Genomic DNA, 22871 nt, shown 5'->3' on the forward strand with positions numbered 1-22871 from the left:
AGCAGTGGCTTTTTAAAGTCAAGACCTTTTATTAACTTGAGTTCATCTTGCCTTTCTGGGCTGGCCTTTTCATTTATTTTTCTCTTTGATCTTACATTAATAAGGTATTTATTAAAATGTATACCTGAAAACAGTTGTTCACCTGGGCATGGTGGCACACACCTTTAATCTCAGCACTTGGGAGGCAGAGGTAGGAGGATCACCATGAGTTTGAGGCCACTCTGAGACTACATAATGAATTCCAGGTCATCCTGGCTAGAGTGAAACCCTACCTCAAAAAAAGAAAAAAAAAAAAAAAACAAATAAACAGTTGCTCCAGATAGCAACTTGTGTTTATTATAATCAGGAAGCCGAAGAGAAAAAAAAGAGACTAGAAAGGGAGAAAGAAAAAAAAAATAAGGACCATAAGGAGATCATAACGGTGATGAAGGTAGCTCAGGGAAGGTCCCCTTCATTGATTGAAACATTTAATTTTAGATAAAATCTAAAATATATTTACTTGATACCAAGGTTTTAACCAGTAACTGAGAAACTGAGTCTAGCAGTTCATGATGTCAGTTTGTTCATGGTTTAAGGGATATAAAAACTGGCTTTAAGACTCTCAATAAAATAAAATAAAATAAAATAAAATAAAATAAAATAAAATAAAATAAAATAAAATAAAATAAAATAGGGCTGGAGAGATGGCTTAGCGATTAAGCACTTGCCTGTGAAGCCTAAGGACCCTGGTTCAAGGCTCGATTCTCCAGGACCCCCATTAGCCAGATGCACAAAGGGGCACATGTGTCTGGAGTTCATTTGCAGTGGCTGGAAGCCCTGGCACACCCATTCTCTCCCTCTCCCTCTCTCTCTCTCTCTGCCTCTTTCTTTCTCTCTCTCAAACAAATAAATAAAAATGAACAAAAAATATTTAAAAAAAATAAAATAGGTTAAGGGTTTTTTTGTTTTGTTTTGTTTTTGTTTTTTGTTTTTGTTTTTTGTCTCCCTCTAGCCCAGACTGACCTGGAATTCACTATGTAGTCTCAGGGTGGCCTGGAACTCATGGTGATCCTCCTACCTCTGCCTCCCAAGTGCTGGGATTAAAGGCATGCGCCACCACACCCGGCTAAGGTTAAGGTTTTAACTATTGTAGAAACTGAGTCTTAAGATAAAGATTCGCATAAGTGTTGAATTTCCAAAGATGAGGTACTCATACATAAAGACATTGTAATTTTAAAGATAGTTTCTATTTTATTTATGCTAAGTCTATCAAATAGTTATCACTAGGTTTAGTCACTTAGGTTTAAGTGATTTAATTTCAGTCACTCTAACCTTTATCCTCCTGTTAGGTAAAATATGTTGGGATAGCTTGCCTAAGCTTTATCAATTTTAACTCATAGGAAAGACATAAATTTTTTATGTTAATAAAAATTCCTGTTATACATAAAAGATCGATTGCTATCCAAGATTAAGCTAAAATCATTGGTTGTCACATAGTGTTTTCTCTTTCTCTTTTATTTTTAATTTTGTTTTGTTTTTCGAGGTAGGATCTCACTCTGGCTCAGGCTGACCTGGAATTCACTATGTAGTCTCAGGGTGGCCTTGAACTCAGGGTGGTGATCCTCCTACCTCTGCCTCCCCGAGTGCTGTGATTAAAGGTATGCACCACAACGCCTGGCTTGTTTTCTCTTTCTAAACAGATTTGTCAAGGGTTGTATTAGAGCTTGGGTATTTTAGCTCAACAATGACCACATTCTGTTCTATTATATGTAAAGTAATTGCCTCATTTCTGGTTCTCCAGTCCAGTGCTTATAACAAAATTAATTCTTAAAATATATTCCCTGCTTTAGGGTATAGCCTCATACTTAAACAATGGTCCTTGTCTGAGAGAAATCAATTTCAAGCTCTTTGGTTCTGTTTCCAATGTTCCTTGTGTAATTGGTATCCATACAGGTATATGGACTAATCAAAGATGTTTTCAGGGCTGGAGAAGATGACTTAGTGGTTAAGGTGTTTGCCTGCAAAGCCAAAGGACCCCAGTTCGATTCTCCAGAACCCACATAAGCCAGATGCACAAGGGGGCGCACACATCTGGAGTTCGTTCACAGTGGCTGGAGGCCTTAGCGCTCCCATTTTCTCTCTCCCTCTCTCTCTCTCTCTCCCCCCCTCCCTCTCTCCTTCTCCCTCTCTGTCTGACAGAATATTTAAAGATATTTTCAAACACAAGTGCCAAGACTTTACACTGTCTTACTTGTCTTTTTGCTGACAATTTCTAGGTTAAATTAATTGGTTTAGATGCATATTATTTTCCAGACTGGTAACAAGTTCTGCCTGTATTTATAGATAGTAGATATTTAAAGGATAAGATGTGTCTACTTTCTGTGCTTCAGATATGGCCTATGCTGTCACAGGACAACTAAACTTTAAAACGGTTAGACAAAATGAGCTTAAGCTCTTGTGCCATTCTTTAACTAGATCTGTTTGAGTAATCAAATGTGCTATATATGTACATACATCCAGGTTGGTGTAACTTCCATTCTAAGTATTCTGATAACCTATGTAAAAACCAAAGCCAAATGGATTCACCAAAGCTAAAACAGCCAATATTTTGGTCCCTGCTCCCAGGCCATGAGGCCACTGGAGATGATGGGACACTTCTACATTGGTCCCTGGTGAGTCATCCGTCTTCCTGATCAGGGAGGATACGGAGACCCAGAAACAAAAAATCAGGCACAGTCTGAAACAGGAGAGTCACAACTGAGGAAATATCAGTCCTTCTGGCTTCCCAAAGGAAGTAAAACTACTTGGCCAATACCATTATTGGAGAAGCTATAGGACTACTCCTGGGTCCTTCAAGTCTCCTTTAAAGAGCCATTAGTGACCTCCAGAATTAATTCTTGATTATATTTCGGCTACTTGCTTAGTCTTAAACACTCAGGGAGAAATATATAACCAAAGATAAAGGGATACCTCAAATATTTTTTTTATTATTGACAACTTCCATAATCACAGACAACAAACCATGATAATTCCCTCCCCCTCACTTTCCCCTTCACACCTCCACTCTCCATCATATTCCCTCCCCCTCTCAATCAGTCTCTTTTATTTTGTTATTTTCTTTGAGGTGGGGTCTCACACTAGCCCAGGCTGACCTAGAATTCAATATGTAGTCTCAGGGTGGCCTTGAACTTGTGGCGATCCTCCTACCTCTGCCTCCTGAGTGGTGGGATTAAAGATGTGCGCCACCATGCCCGGCTTCAGTCTCTTTTATTTTGATGTCATAATCTTTTCCTCCTATTACAATGGTCTTGTATATGTAGTGCCAGGCACTAAAAAGTCATGGATATCCAGGCCATTTTGTGTCTGGAAGAGTGCATTATATAAGGAGCCCTACCCTTCTTTCAGCTCTTACATTCTTTCTGCCACCACTTCCACAATGGACACTGAGCCTTTGAAGGTGTGATAGAGATGTTTCAGAGTGCTCAGTACTCCGCTGTCACTTCTCAGCACTGCAGTGCCTTTTGAGTCATCCCAGAAATCACTGACATCTGTAAAAAGAAGCTTCTGTAACCAAAAGTGAGAGTAGTATTGATATATGGATGTGAACCGGGAATTCCAGGTCAGTTTGTACTAGAGTGAAATACTACCTCAAAAAAAAAAAAAGATACATACATATATAGGTGTGAACATTAAGAAGAGTGCTCACTGGTTAGCTTGGTATGCATAATATATGTATTTAGCCAGATACCAGCAGGTGTTACATCCCTAGAACTCATGACTTCCCTCCCATGGAGGGGGCCTCCAGTCCAATTAGAGAGTGATTGCTTTCCCCCATAACAGACATGGCACTATGGCACCTATTGGCTCATTTGGCCTGGCTGGCCCATCTTAAGGCTTACAGTGTCCACTATTGTTTATCTCCACTGGTGACTTCTCTCTCTCCTGTGGAGCTGCATGCAGAATAGTTTTTTTCCAGCTTTCTGTTGGCTGGTCTACATGAAGGAGGTTTTCAGCTCAGCTCCTACAGGATTTCTTAGTGACCTTGCAGCCCAATTATGTGAAATCTTCAGCAATAGGGTCTTATATCTATTCCTGGTGGGAAACCTAGAGCCCTGGCAATGGCCTGTAATGTTCTGGGGGCATCAGGGAACTCCCTGGCCAACAACTCACTGGAAGGTATCCCATCCCCAGCACTGAAAGTTTTCTAGTAACAATCTGGCTTCTGGGTACACCACTGTCCAAAAAAGTAGGTTTCCATATGACTTATTCATACCCTCTTAGATTCTGATTAACCCTCCCCCCACCCTTCCTTTACTCAACCTCTTCCCCTGACCTCACTTAGGCCTTTTCACCCCTCACCCAGTAATCTGTTCTTCTACTTACTTATATACAATACATCCCCTTAAGTCCTCCCCTCTCCTCCCTCCCTTATAGCCTCTTTCTAGCTTACTGGCCTCTGCTACTGAGTTTTATTCCAGCTTACATACAAGTCCAAACATTTGTAGCTAGGATCCATATATATGAGAGAGAACATGTGGTATCTGGCTTTCTAGGCCCGGGTTACCTCACTAAGTATAATCATTTCCCTCATCCATCCATTGGATACCTCAAATATTATATGAATGGCCTGTTAAGTAACGCAACAAGAGCTTTCCAAAAGGAGAAACAAGGCCTTAAGGCATATTGGCCTGCTCTGTAATAGTTCTAATTCTGCAATAAGGATAAACAGCCATAGGTGTCAAAATGGTATTTCAAATCAAATATATACATATATATATGGATAACTCTAATCAAGGGTCAGTTAATTCAAAACATTTCCTTATACTGGGAACAATAGTGACTCTTCTAACTTGTGGCAGGACATCATTAAATAAGTCCTGAGGCAAAAATATATTTGTACAGCCTTAATGGCACCCAGTGGCTCTATGCTACCAACCTTTGACCCTGGTTATCTCCAAGACAAATTTAAAAGGTACAGTCTGGGGGCTGGAGAGATGGCTTAGTGGTTAAGTGCTTGCCTATGAAGCCTAAGGATTCCAGTTCAAGGCTCAATTCCCTAGGACCCAGGTAAGCCAGATGCACAAGACGCGCATGCATCTGGAGTTCGTTTGCAGTGGCTGGAGTTCCTGGCACGCCCATTTTCTCTCTCTCTCCCTCCCTCCCTTCCTCCCTTTCCCCTCCCCCCCCCCGTCTGTTGCTCTCAAATAAATAAATAAAAATTAAAAAAAATTAAAGGTATACTCTGGAAGGCTATTATACAAAATAGGGCATAATCACCATTATCAAGGTTAAATGTGTGTATATGTTCCTGATAACTCTGTTAATATCTCTTCCATTTTATATGCCATACAGAAACAGATTCAGACCCTGTTAGACGCTACTGTGCCATTTTATGACCTAGGTTTCCTCAAATGCTCCCCAAGGCCTAAAACGCCACAAGAAGTATAACCTTAAGGCCACCCATTTGCTGTGTGCTCACTTCTCATTAACTCATTTTATTCTTAATCCAATTTCTTCCAAGACTATCTTCCTGCACTCTATCAACACACTTTTGGGGTCCTTTAGAATAGCTCCCCTCTCTGGGAGAGACCCTATAACTGCCATATTTCTATATCCCCGTTCAGCCAGAATTAGTTCAAGATCTGACATCATCACCCCCTGTCCTCTAACAGCACTTGAAGTATCTTCTCAAAGAGAGAGGGATAATGAGAGGGGGTTACAGTTAGGGTGACTGGGCGCCTGAAGGTAAAAAAAGGCAGGAAAGTTTGCACTTGCTAGAAATCAAAGATGATCTGACTTCTTATCTTTTGCCTAGTTCCCTAAACCTGTTTATTCACAAACAACCAGTACCCCTCCTGGGATTGTGGTTGGTCAAGTTCAGCCCTCAGAACTTGGCTCCAGGGCTTGTCTCTTCCTGAGCCAGCCCCTGGCCCCAACCAACCAGCTGTCCCTATGGTTCACCTGAGCTGGAAGACAGCCCACTACTATAAGTTTATAAATACCTTTGCAAGGGAAGGGCAAGCTGTCTGAACACTTGGAAACTTCCAGTTATGGGTGAGTTTTTCCCTCAGCTGGGTCTGTGCTGGCTTGGCCTGGGCCCATCCCCAGGCCCAGCCAGGAGGATCCCCTTGCCCTTATTTTCCACATGGTCTCCTTTACCCCTTCCAACTCCCCACATGGTAGGAGCTCCTTGAATTTTTTTCCTTCTTTCCAGATTTTTCCAGGCCCTCCACATGGGATCTCTAGCCATGTGGGTGCCTTTCCTTGGCTTTGTAGTTCCCTCAGTAAATATAATAATTTAATAATTCAAAAATAAAATGTGTGTGTTAATTTAAATAGAATAATAATATTTAAATCTGGCCTTTCCTTCCCTCATTCAAAGTGAGTAGCACAGATCAGGGATGGGATACCCCCAATTTTTGTGAGGTTACTTCACAATGCTAAATGTTACTGTGATCATAGCTGATTGGACTTCCTGTTGAAGAGGATACTGAGAGCCAGGTATTGTAGTACATGCCTTTAATCCCAGCACTTGGGAGACAGAGGTAGGAGGATCGCCATGAGTTTGAGGCCACCTTAGATGACATAGTGAATTCCAGGTCAGCCTGGAGTGAGACCCTACCTTGAAAAAACAAAAAAAGAAAAGGGTATTGAGCCTATTCTTGGCTTATCCTGGAAAAGTACTTTGTTTAATGAGCAGGACCAGAAGCAGAGTTGTATGTTTCAGGGGGTTGAAGATTAACTCCATCTTTAGCCTTGAGCAGCACCACTACAACCAACAGGTTACTATGGCCCAGTGCCACGTAAGGCCAACCTTACAGTTTTCTTGCTCAGAAAAATGAAGTATCTAAAGAAAAACATCCTGAAATAGTTCTTAGCTACCTCCAGTGAGTTCTAGTGTTATCATATAACTTTCAAAAAATTAAAACAGCTAGGCGTTGTGGTACACATCTTTAATCCTTGGACTCGGGAGGCAGAGGTAGGAGGGTCGCCATGAGTTCCAGGGCACCCTGAGACTCCATAGTGAATCCCAGGTCAGCTTGGGCTAGAGTGAGACCCTACCTTGAAAAACCAAATAATAAATAAATACATTAATTAATTAATTAATGAAAACAAAGCAGGCTGGGGAGATGGCTCAGCAGTTAAAGGCACTTGCTTGCAAATCCATGTAATGCTATGTAATGCCAGATGGACAAACTGGTACATGTGTCTGAAATTCATTTGCAGTGGCACTAGGCCCTTGGCTCACTCATTCTCATTCGTTCTCTCTCTTTCTCTCTCTCCTTACAAATAAATTAAATGAAGTAAAACCAAACAAACAAAAAAATTGGAAGTAAACATAATTATAATCATAAATGTTATGAGACAGTACCATCTTAACAATACTGGGAGATGCTAGGCTGAAAGGAAGCTCACTTTATACTTAGCCACTGCCCTTGTTCACCTATTTTCTGCTACATTCTGTGGAACCATGGTTTTTGTTTTGTTTTGGGGGGGTTGGTTTTGGGAGGTAGGGTCTCACTCTAGCTCAGGCTGACCTGGAATTCACTGTGTAGTCTCAGGGTGGCCTCAAACTCACAGTGATCCTCCTACCTCTACCTCCCAAGTGCTTGGATTAAAGGTATGCCCCATCATGTTCCAGGATTCTTTTTAAATTTTTATTACTTATTTGGGAGAGAGAGAGAGAAGCAGATAAATATATACAGAGAGAGAAAAAATGGGCACACCAGGGCCTTCAGCCATTCCAAGCAAACTCCCAGAAGCATGCACCACCTTGTGTCTGGCTTATGTGAGTACTGGAGAATTGAACCTGTGCCCTTTGGCTTTGCAGACAAGCACCTTAACCAGTAAGCCATCCCTCCAGCCCAGGACCCATGGTTCTTAAGTCTCTATGTGCAGTAATTATAAAGGATACATTTGACTTGATTTTTGATCAGTCACACTTGTTTTCTGTCAGCACATGCATACAAGGTATTTCTTCCACCTCTTCTTTCTTTTGAGGCTAGTATTTGAATTTGTTTAGTAGAGAGAGTGTGTATGTATGGGCATACCAGGGCTGCTTGCTACTGCAAAGGAACTTCAGACACATGTGCCTCTTTATGCATTTGGTTTTATGTGGGTACTGGGGAACCAAACCTGGGCCCTCAGGCCTTGCAAAACAGCACCTTTACCTGCTGAGCCATCTCCCCAGCCCAAGGCTAATATTTGAATGCTTATGGAAAAAATTAAATAGTAAATTACCCTTTTTCCTTGCTTTTAAATTCTTAGTGCTTTGGGCTGGTTTTGTCCTTTAGAATCCTATCCACTCCTTGGCTAAGCTCACAGTAAGTGATTTGGTGATGATAATTCACTGATGGATTAAACATTTGTTTGTGTTTTCATGCAGGTCATGGGCCAGTTGATGAAACTCTTATGGAAAAGATTATAGAAGTCCTGGAACGTCACTGCCACAAAAATATGAACCATGCTATTGAGACAGAGGAAGGGCTAGGCATAGAGTATGATGAAAGTGTGGTCTGTGATGTGTGTCGATCTCCAGATGGTGAAGAAGGGAATGATATGGTGTTCTGCGATAAGTGTAACGTCTGTGTGCATCAGGTTAGTGAGAGTGGACACTATCACCTCCCCAAATTTAACTTTTCTGAAGCTCAGTGATTGTCTAAACCCATATATAATTAACAACTTACATTTAAGGGTGAAAATAAAAGTTAGGGGGCTAGAGAGGTGACTCAGAAGTTAAAGCACTTGCCTGCAAAGCCTAAGGACCCCCAGGTTCAATTCCTGAGTACCCATGTAAGGCCAGATGCAGAAGGTGGTGCATATGTCTGGAGTTCTTTTGCAGTGCCTAGAGGCCCTGGTGTGCCCATTTTCTATCTACCTCTCTCTCTCTAATAAATGAAAAAATAAAATGTTTTTAAAAATTAGACCCAGATGTTCTTCAGTATTTTCTATAGAAATACTACTTCTTAGCCGGGCGTGGTGCCACATTCCAGGCCAGCCTGGGCTAGAGTGAGACCCTACCTCAAAATACCAAAAAAAGAAAAAGAAAAAAAAAGAAATATTCTTGTCAGGTGTAGTGGTGCACGCCTTTAATCCCAGCACTCAGGTGGCAGAGGTAGGAGGATCACTATAAGTTCAAGGTCACCCTGAGACTACATAGTGAATTCCAGGTCAGCCTGGGCCAGAGTGAGACCTTACCTCAAAAAAGGAAGAACAAAGAAAGATTATTTCTGATGATCCCCAAAATATTTTAACTACCAACTTTACCCCAGGAGGCTAAGCTAGTCATTATTATGTCATTTCATGCCAAGGCCATTGAGATTGCCTTGCTTGATTCCCTCAGGAAGTCCCCATGCTTCCTGCCTAGGGGACTCTCCTATACTGTGGAATCCCTATGACATCATAGGACTACACCCAAGATCATTAACCTTGGACAGTTTACACACTTACAGATAAGGAAAAAAAAAAAAAACAATATATGAGGCCGGGCATGATGGCACATGCCATTAATCCCAGCACTCAAAGCAGAAGTAGGAAGTAGGAGGCTCACTGTGAGTTCGAGGCCAGCCTAAGACTATATAGTGAATTCCAGGTCAGCTGGACTAGAGGGAGACTCTACCTCCAGAAGAAGCAAGATATGGGCTGGGAAAATGGTTTATTGATTAAAGGTACTTGCTTGCAAAGCCTGCTGGCTCAGGTTTGATTCCCCAATGTTCATGTAAAGCCAAATGCATAAAGTGGTGTGTGTGTCTAGAGTTCGTTTACAGTGGTAATGAGGCCCTGGTGGACGTACCTGTTCACCAATATTTTCCCTGTCTTCCTCCCTTCCTCCTTTCCCTCTGCACGCAATAAACAAATAGTTTGTTTGTTGTTATTGTTATTTTCGAGGTAGGGTGTCACTCTAGCCTAGGCTGACCTGGAATTCAGTATGTAGTCTCACAGTGGCTTTGAACTCCCCAGTGCTGAGATTAAAGGTGTGCACCACCACGCCTGGCTCAAAATAGTTTTTTTGTTTTGTTTTGTTTTGTTTTTTGGTTTTTGGTTTTTGGTTTTTTTTTTTTAGATAACTAGCTGGGCATGGTGGTACACACCTTTAATTCCAGCACTCGGAAGGCATGAGTTTGAGGCAACCCTGAGATTACATAGTGAATTCCAGGTCAGCCTCAGCTAGAGTAAGACCCTGCCTCAAAACAAAAAGATATCTTATGTTGTTACCCAAAGTACTATTAAGTATTACTCCCAGGAAGCTAAGTCCATGCTGCTTTTAGAGATCTCAAAATTTTAGGATTATAAAGGGCTCTCAGCTCCTTATATGCAATTGGAGGAAAGATTAGGTTACTTTATCCAACTAGTTATTTGTTATTCTTCTACATTGTCCTATTAATGATGTTGCTATCAATGCCCATTTCAAATCTTTTCCCTCCCCAAGCAGTGGGTACTACTCAAACAAAGCCTACTTGAAGTATAGTGGTGAATATTGCTAACATTATCCTGTCTCCATGTTTTAGCCATGTCCCAATTTAAAAATGTCTTCTCCTACCTCAAGTTATCCAAATCTACATATCTTCCAAACTTCAGTCCAAATCCTTTCTTGACTTCCCCTCCCTTATCCTAAGTGAATTTATATTCTTCTGACCATATTGCGTGTTTCTAGCAAACACTGTAGGTACTAAGCACTGACCATGCTGCATGCTGAGGACACAATCATTGATGAAAAGGCTGCCACCACGAAGACCCTAGTGCCATGACTACAAAGAAACTGCCATTTAGCATAGTAGCTCAAATGGTTTATTGATTCATTTGCAAGCAGAGAGAGAGAGGAAATACACACAGAGAGATTGGACATGCCAGAGACTCCCGCCACTGCAAATGAACTCCAGATGCACATGCCACCTTGTACATCTGGCTTTATGTGGATACTGGGGAATTGAACCTGGGTCCTTGGGCTTTGAAGATAAGCGACTTTTCTGCTAAGCCATCTCTGTATCCCACAAATATGACCTTAAGTGTTTGATGATACTGATTTATAGTCCCTCCTCTATAATTTCAAAATTAGAAAGCTCTGAAGATTGCACTTTTGAGGGGATAGGGTTTTACTCTAGCTCAGGCTGACCTGGAATTCACTATGTAGTCTCAGGGTGGCCTTGAACTCACAGTTATCCTCCTACCTTAGCGTCTCAAATGTTGGAATTAAAGATGTGTGCCACCGCACCCAGTCAAGATTGCACTTTTGAGTGAAGTTCTACACCAGAACTGTTGAAGACAATACCGGAACTCAACCCATATGAAGTCACTCATAATCTCTGTCTTCTACAAATGCTCATATATTTTATGTTTATTTATTTGTTTGAGAGTAAGAAAGAGAGGCAGATAGAATGAGAAAGAGAATTGGCATACCAAGACCTCCAGCCACTGTAAACGAACTCCAGACGCATACGCCACCTTGTGCATCTGCCTTACTTGGGTGCTGGGAAATCAAACCTGGGTCTTCACAGGCACATACCTTAACTACTAAGCCATCTCTCCAGCCCCAAATGCTGATATATTTTATTAGAAAAATATTCATATATTCCATTATATGCTACCATCTGGTCACATTGGAGATTAGATATTATACTATGTATATATTATGTTCCTAAGATCTGAACAATTTTGAACTTCCTAATGTTTCTCATCATAGTAGTTACATATAAATAATTGGACCTATAGTAGGCTTAAAGGGAATAAGACAAAGCTCATATGAGTGTGTATGTCCTTTACAATCTTTTGCATTTATTTTCAGGTCCTTTGACTAAAATAATTAAGCATAGCATAATAATTCCCACCAAGAGTATGAGTATGTCATTTGTTTTGAAAACATACAGCATTGACTATTAATGATATACATGAAAAGATATAGAAATAACAGCTAACTAGGCCTTATAAAATGTAAACTGGTATTATGGCAGCTGAGAATTTGGTATCATAGGAAGTTTCATATAAATAAGAGATTCTTCCAAGCTGACTATGGCAGTGCACACTTGTAATCCCAATAGTTGAAGGGCTGGAGCAGAGGTTCATGTGTTCTGTGGGCTACACAGTGAGTTCCAGGCCAAATTGGGTTATCCTTCAAGACCTTGTCTAAAAGAAGTAGAGAAAGAAAGAGGAAGGAGGAGGAGGCAGAAAAAGAAGATGGAGAGGAAAGGGGAAAAGAGAGAGGACCAAAAAAACTACTTAGGTTACAGCCCCCTCTGTTGACTGAAAAGTGAATTAGCTAATTTGGAAATTTGGTTTACTAACAAAAAGAGAATACACATCAGAATTGGTTAAACATAATTTTTCTTCTTTACTACTCAGTGTTTGTACATCAGTGATAAAAATACACTCATAATCAGAGTATTAGAAAGTGTTCATCAGAGCCGGGCTTGGTGGCGCACGCCTTTAATCCCAGCACTTGGGAGACAGAGGTAGGAGGATCACCATGAGTTCACCCTGAGACTACATAGTAAATTCCAGGTCAGCCTGGGCTAGAGTGAGACCCTACCTCAAAAAAAAGTGTTTTATCAGTAGACTTTACATGTTCCTGTGTGTACAGGTACACATGTATTTGGAAGTCAGAGAACCTGAAATATTATTCCTTAGGTGCTGTCAAGCTTTTTTTTTTCCCCAAGGCTGACCCGGAATTCACTATGTAGTCTCACGGTGACCTTGAACTCATTACACTCCTCCTGCCTCTGCCTCCCAAGTGCTAGGATTAAAGGCATGTGCCACCACTCTCAGCACTCTAGCCACCTTTTTTTTTTTTTTGGTTTGATGAAATATGGCAAGTAGGCTAGACTGGCTGGCCAGTAAGCCCCAGGGATCCACCTGTCTTTACCTCCCCAATGTTGGGATTACAAGTGCATGCCACCAGGCCCAACTTTATTTTACATGGGTTCTAGGGATCCGACATTATGCTTTCATAGCAAGCACTTTACTGATTGAACTCTCTCTCTTGTCCCCATTAGTAGACTTTAAATTTTAAAAACAACAAAAAAACCACATTTTTTTTCTTTAAAAATAGGAAAGTGGGGGCCAGGCGTGGTGGTGCAGGCCTTTAATCCCAGCACTCGGGAAGCATAGGTAGGAGGGTCTCGGAGAGTTTGAGGCCACATAGTTAATTTCAGGTCAGCCTGGGCTAGAGCAAGACCATACCTTGACCAAAAATATAAAAAATAGGGCTGGAGAGATGGCTTAGCAATTGAGCGCTTGGCTGTAAAGCCTAAGGACCCAGTTCGAGGCTCGGTTCCCCAGGTCCCACATTAGCCAGATGCACGTGTCTGGAGTTTGTTTGCAGAGGCTGGAAGCCCTGGCGTGCCCATTCTCTCTCTTCCTCTATCTGTCTTTCTCTCTGTGTCTGTTGCTCTCAAATAAATAAATGAATAATTTAAAAAAATTAAAAAATAAAAACAGGAAAGTGGGCCTGGAGAGATGGCTTAGCAGTTAAGGCACTTGCCTTTGAAGACTAAGGACCCAGGTTTGATTCCCTAGTACCCATGTAAGCCAAATACACAAGGTGATGCATGTGTCTGGAGTTCGTTTGCAGTGGCTAGAAGCCCTGGTATGCCTATTCATATTCTCTCTCTCCCTCTCCCTCTCCTCCTGCCTATCTATCTACTTCTCTCTCTTAAATAAATAAATAAATATATATATATATATATATTAAAAAGACAAACAGGTTGGAGAGATGGCTTAGCAGTTAAGGCATTTTGCCTGCAAAGCCAAAGGGCCTCGGTTCAATTCCACAGGACTCACATAAGCCAGATGTACAAGATACCACATGTATCTGGTGTTTGTTTGTAGTGGCAGGAGGCCCTGGCATGCCCGACCTCTCTTTCTCCTCTCTCTCTCCCCCCCTCCCTTCCTCCCTCCCTCCCTCCCTCTCTTGCTCTCTCAAATATTTTTTTAATTTAATTTTCTTTTATTTTTTATATTTTCACAATTTTTATTAACATTTTCCATGATTATAAAAAATGTCCCATGGCAATACCCCCCCCGCACTTTCCCCTTTGAAATTCCATAACATTTTCCATGATTATAAAAAATGTCCCGTGGCAATACCCCCTCCCCCGCACTTTCCCCTTTGAAATTCCATTCTCCATCATATTACCTCCTCATCTCAATCATTCTACTTACATATTTACAATACCAACCTATTAAGTACCCTTCTCCCTTCCTTTCTCTTCCCTTTGTGTCTCCTTTTTAACTTACTGGCCTCTGCTACTAAGTATTTTCATTCTCACGTAGAAGCCCAATCATCTGTAGCTAGGATCCACATATGAGGGAGAACATGTGGCACTTGGCTTTCTGGGCCTGGGTTACCTCACTTAGTATAATCCTTTCCAGGTCCATCCATTTTTCTGCAAATTTCATAACTTCATTTTTCTTTACCGCTGAGTAGAACTCCATTGTATAAATGTGCCACATCTTCATTATCCACTCATCAGTTGAGGGACATCTAGGCTGGTTCCATTTCCCAGCTATTATAAATTGAGCAGCAATAAACATGGTTGAGCATGTATTTCTAAGGACATGAGATGAGTCCTTCGGATATATGCCTAGGAGTGCTATAGCTGGATCATATGGAAGATCAATCTTGAGCTGTTTTAGGAACCTCCACACTGATTTCCACAATGGCTGGACCAGATTGCATTCCCACCAGCAGTGTAGAAGGGTTCTTCTTTTTCCACATCCCCGCCAACATTTATGATCATCTGTTTTCATGATGGTGGCCAATCTGACAGGAGTGAGATGGAATCTCAATGTAGTTTTAATCTGCATTTCCCTGATCACTAGTGACGTAGAACATTTTTTTAGATGCTTATATGCCATTCGTATTTCTTCCTTTGAGAATGCTCTATTTAGCTCCATAGCCATTTTTTCATTGGCTTATTTGATTCCTTATGATTTAACTTTCTGAGTTCTTTGTATATCCTAGATATTAATCCTCTATCAAATGTATAGCTGGAGAAGATTTTTTCCCATTCTGTGGGTTGCCTCTTTGCTTTATTCACTGTGTCCTTTGCAGTGCAAAATCTTTGTAATTTCATGAGGTCCCAGTGATTAATCTGTGGTTTTATTGCCTAAGCAATTGGGGTTGTATTCAGAAAGTCTTTGCCAAGACCAATATGTTGGAGGGTTTCCCCTACTTTTTCCTCTAGCAGTTTCAGAGTTTCAGGTCTGATGTTAAGGTCTTTAATCCATTTGGACTTAATTCTTGTGCATGGAGAGAAAAGAATCTATTTTCATCCTTCTACAGCTACATATCCAGTTTTCCCAACACCATTTGCTGAAGAGGCTGTCTTTTCTCCAATGAGTATTTTTGGCATTTTTATTGAATATCAGGTGGCTATAGCTACCTGGACTTACATCTGGGTCCTCTATTCTGTTCCATTGATCTACATGTCTGTTTTTGTGCCAATACCACGTTGTTTTTGTTACTATGGCTCTGTAGTATAGGTTAAAATCAGGTATGGTGATACCACCAGTCTTATTTTTGTTGCTCAGTGTTATTTTAGATATTCGAGGTTTTTTGTGATTCCAAATGAATTTTTGGATTGTTTTTTTCTATTTCCATGAAGAATGTCTTTGGAATTTTGATAAGGATTTTTTAAAAAAATAAAAAAGTTAGCCAGGTGTGATGGCGCATGCTATTCTTTTTAATTTTTTTTTTATTGACAACTTCCATAATTATAGACAATATCCCATGGTCATTCCCTCCCTCCTCCCACTTTCCCCTTTGAAACTCCACTGTCCATAATATCCCCTCTCAATCAGTCTCTTTATTTTGATGTCATGTTCTTTTCCTCCTATTATGATGGTTTTGTGTAGGTAGTGTCAGGCACTGTGAGGTCATGGATATCCAAGCCATTTTGGGTCTGGAGGAGCATGTTGTAAGGAGTCCTACCCTTCCTTTGGCTCTTACATTTTTTCCACCACCTCTTCCACAATGGACCCTGAGCCTTGTAAGATGTGATAGAAATATTTCAGTGCTGAGCACTCTATCACTTTTCAGCACCATGGTTCCTTCTGAGTCATCCCAAGGTCACTGGGTGGCTCATGCTTTTAACCCAGCACTTGGGAGGCAGAAGTAAGAGAATTGCTGTGAGTTCAAGGCCAGTTTGGGACTACAGAGTGAGTGCTAGGTCATCCTGGGCTAGAGCAAGATTGGACATTGAAAAAACAAAAAGGAGGAAAGTTAAAACCATTTCAACTCCCATTACATATACTCATTTTTCACTTAGTCAAATACTGAAAACTCAAATTAAGATTGGAGTTCACTTGCTTGCAGGTACATGTTCTTACAGTTTTTTCATCTGTTGTGAATTTACTTGACACTGAATTTGACTCCCTGAAGTTACATATAGAACATGTTAGTGTACATATTACTGTTTTCTTAACAGAATTGAAACTCAACAAGTTTCATCATTTGTAAAAATCCATAAAAAGGCAGGGCATGGTGGCACATGCCTTTAATCCCCACACTTGGGAGGCAGAGGTAGAAGGATCGTGATGAGTTCGAGGCCACCCTGAGACTATATAGTGAATTCCAGGTCAGCTGAGCTATAGTGAAACCCTACCTTGAAAAACCAAAAGAAAAAAAAAAGTTAGAAACCACTATGAAATGCTAACTTTTGTGATTTTATAACCATTAATAAGTCTATAAAGTAGTTCAATAAATTTATTTTCTGTAAAATCACCAGACAAACTAAAAAGGATGATACTCTTTATCAAGGAGGCAAGCCTCATCTGGAGCCTGTACACACTTTTCTCCTCTGTTGCTTTCCCACATCAGAGGCTCTAAAGCCCCAAAGGTCTGCCTTCTTGGGAGTACCTAGTTAATTGTCATTGAAGACCCAACACTCAAATGCAGCTTAACCCTGGCCTGAAAGCCAAAAACTAATAGTAAAGAAATTTATCTTCTGCCTATAGAATGGCCAGAAGATAAAGGGCATTCTTAGAACCAGTCACGGGCATTTTCGTTGCCAATCTGAAACAGTCTCTATGTTAGGGAGGAATTTTGCTTTTTCCTAATGAACATTCTGGGTCTCAGATTAGAGAGTTGCAAAGGTAGTAAACTTATTAAGTGGTATCCTGTTGTCTTGCATTCTTGAGCTAAATTAATTTGTTCTCATAGAACACCTACTTAAGCTCACCATAGGGGGCATTCCTGATAAATCTGATGGAAGCTTTACCCCCAGTGACTTTGCATTCTCCCTGAGGATATGAATCACAACAGCAGACCTGGAAGAAAATGATACATGGCTGATTGTGTAGTTGACAAGGAAATTCATGTGAAGTAGAGGATGAAAGGCAAGCAGTAGGTCAGATAAAGGTGCCACTGTATCCTGAGCAGGATTTTTTGAGGGATCTGAAGTCCCTAATCTAGGCATGGAATGTTAAAATAAATGGTTAAAAAAAAAAAAGGTCTGACTGTGCAAAGAGAAGTAGACCCTGTAGAGCATGGAAACTGCCTAGCCAAATATTTTTACAGACATGAGAACTAGTATGGGCAGTTATACGGAAAACTGAAAGGCCTGCTGTCCAAGTCATTGACCCCGTTTGGGTATGGTACACCAGTATAAATGAACTCGAGACACACATCATATGCCACTTTGTGCATTTAGCTTTAAGTGTGTACTAGGGAATCCAACCCAGACCATCTGGCTTTTGTAAGCAAGCACCTTAGATCACTGAGCCATCACTCCACCCCAAAACTTATTTTTTTCTTTATCACAACAGTGCATGACATGTAGAATGCTCTTGAGTGACCAATTATAATACATAAACATTGAAGAAAGTTTGGAAAACAGAAGCAAGGAAGAAAAAAAGCTGAGTGTGAAGGTGCACCCCTTTAATCCTAGCACTAGGCAGAGGTAGGAGGATCACCATGAGTTCAAGGCCACCCTGAGACTACATAGTGAATTCCAGGTCAGCCTGAGCTAGAGTAAGATACTACTTTGGAAAACCAAAAAAAAAAAAAAATTATATATTATATATATATATAATGTGTGTGTATGTATGTATGTATGCATATATATATATATATATATATATATATATATATATATATACATATATTCCTATATAGAGCTTGTTCATACATATTTGCCTTTCTCCTCATAACAGAATATTCTATAACTATGTATTAGGATATATGCTAGTGCTGGTGTGAAGATACTGCCCATTCTTCCCTTTCTTCCTTATGTTTCCAGGCTTGCTATGGCATTCTCAAAATTCCAGAAGGCAGCTGGTTGTGTCGTTCCTGTGTTGTGGGCATTCATCCACAATGTCTGCTATGTCCAAAGAAAGGTGGAGCCATGAAGACCACCAGAACAGGAAGTAAATGGGCTCATGTCAGCTGTGCCCTGTGGATTCCAGAGGTAAACCATACAAACCGGGGGCCATTTACTCCAGGATACCTTCATTCCTGTGATGCTTAGTCTGACTCAAACTTACCAGGGAGCTTCTTCCTGCTCAGCTATGTAATAATACTTCCATTTGAGCTAGCTACCTCAGGTCCTTCTGGGATGCAAGTGTGCATGTAAAGCCATGCTTATGAATTTGTATATGGTATTCCCAGTGGTATTTGATAAATTTGTATGAGAGAAGAGGCATGAAAGATCAGGATGTGAGCAACAGAATTTTTTTTTTAAAGTAAAGCTTACTTTAAAATACTAGTAGTCATAACCCAAGCAACAAAAGTAGACAAAACCCAAAAGGTTCCCTTTTATACCTTCCTTTCTGTGTTTGCTGAGTAACCACCATTTTGATTTCTGTCACTTTAGATAAGTTTTGTCTGTTTTCAGACTTCATATAAACAGAATTCATACAGTAAGTACTCTTTTCTGTCTGGCTAGCATTCCTTGTGGCATCATATCAGTAGATCATTGCTTTTTATTGCTTATTAGTTTTCTATCAAGTGTATAGATATTCTGTCATTTTTATCCATTCTCTTTGTAGACCTCTTTGTATTGTTTTATAATTTTAGGCTATCACAAAGAAAGTGATCAATAGCTCTTTTACCCACTGTAATGGTTGACATTTACTTTTGAATCTCTTCAAAGCTTAGACTGAACATTTGCCTAAGGCTTTCTTTATTCAAAACTCTGTTCCTCATTATCTAACTTGATCCTTTAGTTACTGGCATTTCCTGAAGGGCTTTGTGTTCCTTAACTTAATTAAAACAAGTTTTCTAAGCTGGGCAAGGTAGCACATGCTTATAATCCCTGTACCTGGGAGGCTGTGACAGAAGGATCGAGAGCTGGGAACCATCCTGTAGCTGTATAGTGAGCTCAAAGCCTAGGCTAGGTGTGGTGGCTCACATCTTTCATCCCAGCACTCATAGAGGCTGAGGTAAGAGGATTTCTATGAGTTCAAGGCCAGACTGGGCCACAGGGTGAGTTCCAGGTCATCTTGGGCTACTTCAAAAATGGGGGTGGGGTAAAGCTGTAGCTCAGTGGTAGAGTTCTTGCATAGCATGTACAAGGTCTTCAGTTCAATCCCCATCACTGAAAAAAAAATGTTCAAAGCCAGCCTGAGTTACACAATGAGATCTTGTCTTAAAAAAAATCAGTGAATGTAGTTGAAGGGTAGAAGACTTGTCTAACATGTGCAAGACCTGGAAGTTGGTCCAGAATACCACACACAAAATAATTGTTATCATTATATTATTCATTATTATTATCGCCTCTAATCCCAGCACTCAGGAAACTGAGGCAGAAATACCATGAGTTCAAGGCAGGCCTGGGATATATAGACCCTGTCTCAAAAATAAAAAACAAAATATAATAAACTTTCCACACCTATTAACATTCTTTTAGGGCTTCCAGTTCTTGACTTTTGACTAGATTAGATTGATTAGAAACCTTTTGTACTATTCAAGTTCTCTGTTTCCTGATCTGGGCAGAACTTGTACTAGTTGGACAATCTTTGTTTGATAGATCTTCACCTTTTAAAAGTTATCTCTTGGATTGGAGAGATGGCTTGGTGGCTAAGGCACTTGCCTATGAAACCTAAGGACCCAGATTCAATTCCCCAGTACCCTTGTAAGCTAGATGCACAGGTGGCACATGCATCTGAAGATCATTTGCATTGGCTAGAGCCCTGACATGCCCATTCTCTCCCTCTATTTTCCTGTCTCTCTTTCTCAAATAAATAAATAAATAAATAAATAAAATATTTTAAAACGTTCTCCCTTATAAAATCATGTATGTAGTTTTAAAAAAAAATTACCAGCACTATGACCCCTTGTTTTCATATGGAAAATAATTTTTCCATCTTTTTTTAAAGTATCCCTTTCCTTTCAGCATTCCAAAGACTTAATTTCACTTTGAAGCTACTTTGGCTGAGAGAGTAGGGTAAGCTGATGGTAGTTTGTGGTCTTAAAGATTTGGGTTTAGAAATGATGTCATCCTCATCTTTTCTAATTACTTGCTGCAATTTCTTCATTATGTAAATTAGCTGCTACTTTCCAACAATATTGTAACATTGCTTTACAAACCAAATGTAAAGATTTGTCACTGCCTGTTTTTATCCTTAGTTAATTAAATTGAATAAGGCACATGGCCCCATCTCTAACATGTAACAGGTGCCAGAATTTCTGAATTTTACTTCCTTTCTTTACTAGCTTTCTTTGATATTTAACTATAGGTAAATATCTTTGGTTCATTAAGGTAATCATGCCTAGTCCACATCCCTGCCTTTTCATCCCATATATGAATTGCTTACATTACTGGAAGTGATTGAAGGACTGAGCAATGGAAAGACTTCTTTATTCTTGGTTCCACACTAACCTTGAAAGATACAGCTTATTTCATTGTTTTTATGCTCTGAGCTTCATATAACACCATTTATAGTTTGTAAAAGGTACTTCTGAGGTGCCTTGGTGCTTCTGTTTTATGATGGTGTTTTATTTGTAGGTCAGCATTGCTTGTCCTGAGCGAATGGAACCCATCACAAAAATTTCCCATATCCCACCCAGCCGGTGGGCCCTAGTTTGTAACCTGTGCAAGTTGAAGATGGGTGCTTGTATTCAGGTAAGCTTCCATGACAAGTGGTGTAGAATTGGCCTAATTCCTTCTCCCAGTGAGAGTGTCCCATTAATTGAAATATCACTCATGAAACTTCCTGTTTCTTTTAATGATCATAGTGGTTGCTTAGGCCAAGCAGGAGAATCACTTCAGGCTAGAAGTTCAAAGCACCCTGGGCAACATAGCAAAACTGTTTCTCAAAATAAATAGCCATAGGGGTATTTAATCTCCATCTGTTACTGTCAGAGGTGATAGATTGACTGAGCTATGAAGGAAAGAGAGAAAGAGAGAATGGGCATACCATGTCCTCATGCCAATGCAAGCAAACTCCAGATGCATGTGCCACTTTGTGCATCTGGCTTTACAGGGGTATTGGAGAATCTAACCCAGACTTTGGAAGCAAGCAAGTACCTTTAACCACTGAGCCATCTTTCCAGCCCCTTTTCTTTCTTTTTTTTTTTTTGTGATACTGAGGATGAATCTCAAGACCTCATGCATACTGAGCAAGTACTCTACCACTAAACTGCAGCCTAGCTCAACTTTTTTTTTCTTTTGGTTTCTCAAAGTAGGGTCTCACTGTAGCTCACACTGACCTGGAATTCACTGTGTGGTCTCAGGGTGGCCTTGAATTCATGGCAGTCCTCCTACTTCTGCCTCCCAAGTGCTGAGATTAAAGGCATGTACCACCATGCCTGGCTCTAGCTCAACTTTTTGGAGGATAAGGAAATGAATTTTTTCAACATATATTTATGCCTAATTGTATACCAATGTTTGGATCTATCAATGAAGCAGTAAATAACTTTACACCATGGCCCTTACATTTTACTTCAGTAATCAGTAGACATTTAATAGGAATGTTAGAAAGTGCTGTAGAAAACTGTGGAATACTGTAAGAATATAGGAAGTCTAGGGCAGACATGAGTTACAAGTTTAGGACTCATTGTGGATATAACATACAAACAAAGACTTGAATACAAGAGTAAGAGCTATGGAGATGTTTAGGGTAAATGTGTTCCAGGCAGAAGTACCAGCCATTGAAAAGGCCAGGAGGTAGTACTGTGTCTGGCCTGTTTAAACAGCAAGAAAGAGGTCAACAAGGTTCTCAAGAATGGAATTTTTAAAAAGGTCAAATAGATTATGGGACATATAGGTTGGGGCAGAGGCTGCTAATTTTTTTCTATAAATAGGTCACATGGTAAATATACTAGCCTTGGTGGGCCATGTAGTCTGTGTCACCACTATTCAACACTACCTTTGTACAAAGGCAACCATAGATAATACTTAAATAAATATGGCTGGGTTCCCATTGGCTATATTCCAGTATTTATGCCAATATTTACAAACTCTAAAATTTAAATATCATATAATTTTCACATCACAAAATATTCTTCTTTTGATTTTTCCCCCCACCATTTAAAATTTATAAAATCTGGGCTGGGAAGATGGTTCAGCAGTAAAAGGCGCTTGCTTGTAAATCCAGGCAACCCATATTTAATTCCCCAGAACCCATATAAAATCAGATGCACAATGTGATACATGCATCTGGAGTTCATCTGAAGTAGCAGAAGGCCCTGGTATCCTATTCTCATTTATAAAAATATTTTTATTTATTTTATTTTGGAGAGAGAGAGATTGGCTGTATCAGGGCCTCCAGCCACTGCAGCCAAACTCCAGACACATGCGCTACCTTGGGCATCTGGCTTTACAGGGATACTGGGAAATCAAACTTGGGTCCTTTGGCTTGCTGGCAAGTGCCTTAACTGCTAGACCATCTCTCCAGCCCTCTCATTTATAATTTATAATCTCTCTCTCTCTTTCTCCCTTACTAATAAATATCCTAAA

At 40.3% G+C, this 22871-nt stretch overlaps 1 protein-coding gene across 7 annotated transcripts in view; it reads left to right on the top strand.

The window, feature by feature from the left end:
* Positions 1-22871, top strand: part of Jade3 (jade family PHD finger 3) — a 162843-nt gene that overhangs the window by 122299 nt on the left and 17673 nt on the right. For all 7 annotated transcript variants that reach the window (XM_045140863.1, XM_045140864.1, XM_045140865.1 and 4 more), the window contains 3 exons: positions 8366-8577; positions 18213-18380; positions 20919-21035. In XM_045140863.1, the coding sequence (XP_044996798.1) occupies positions 8366-8577; positions 18213-18380; positions 20919-21035 (497 nt within the window). The remainder of the gene's footprint in view (positions 1-8365; positions 8578-18212; positions 18381-20918; positions 21036-22871) is intronic.

The sequence above is a fragment of the Jaculus jaculus genome, chromosome X (genome assembly GCF_020740685.1).
Source record: "Jaculus jaculus isolate mJacJac1 chromosome X, mJacJac1.mat.Y.cur, whole genome shotgun sequence".
NCBI classification, from domain to species: Eukaryota; Metazoa; Chordata; class Mammalia; order Rodentia; family Dipodidae; genus Jaculus; species Jaculus jaculus.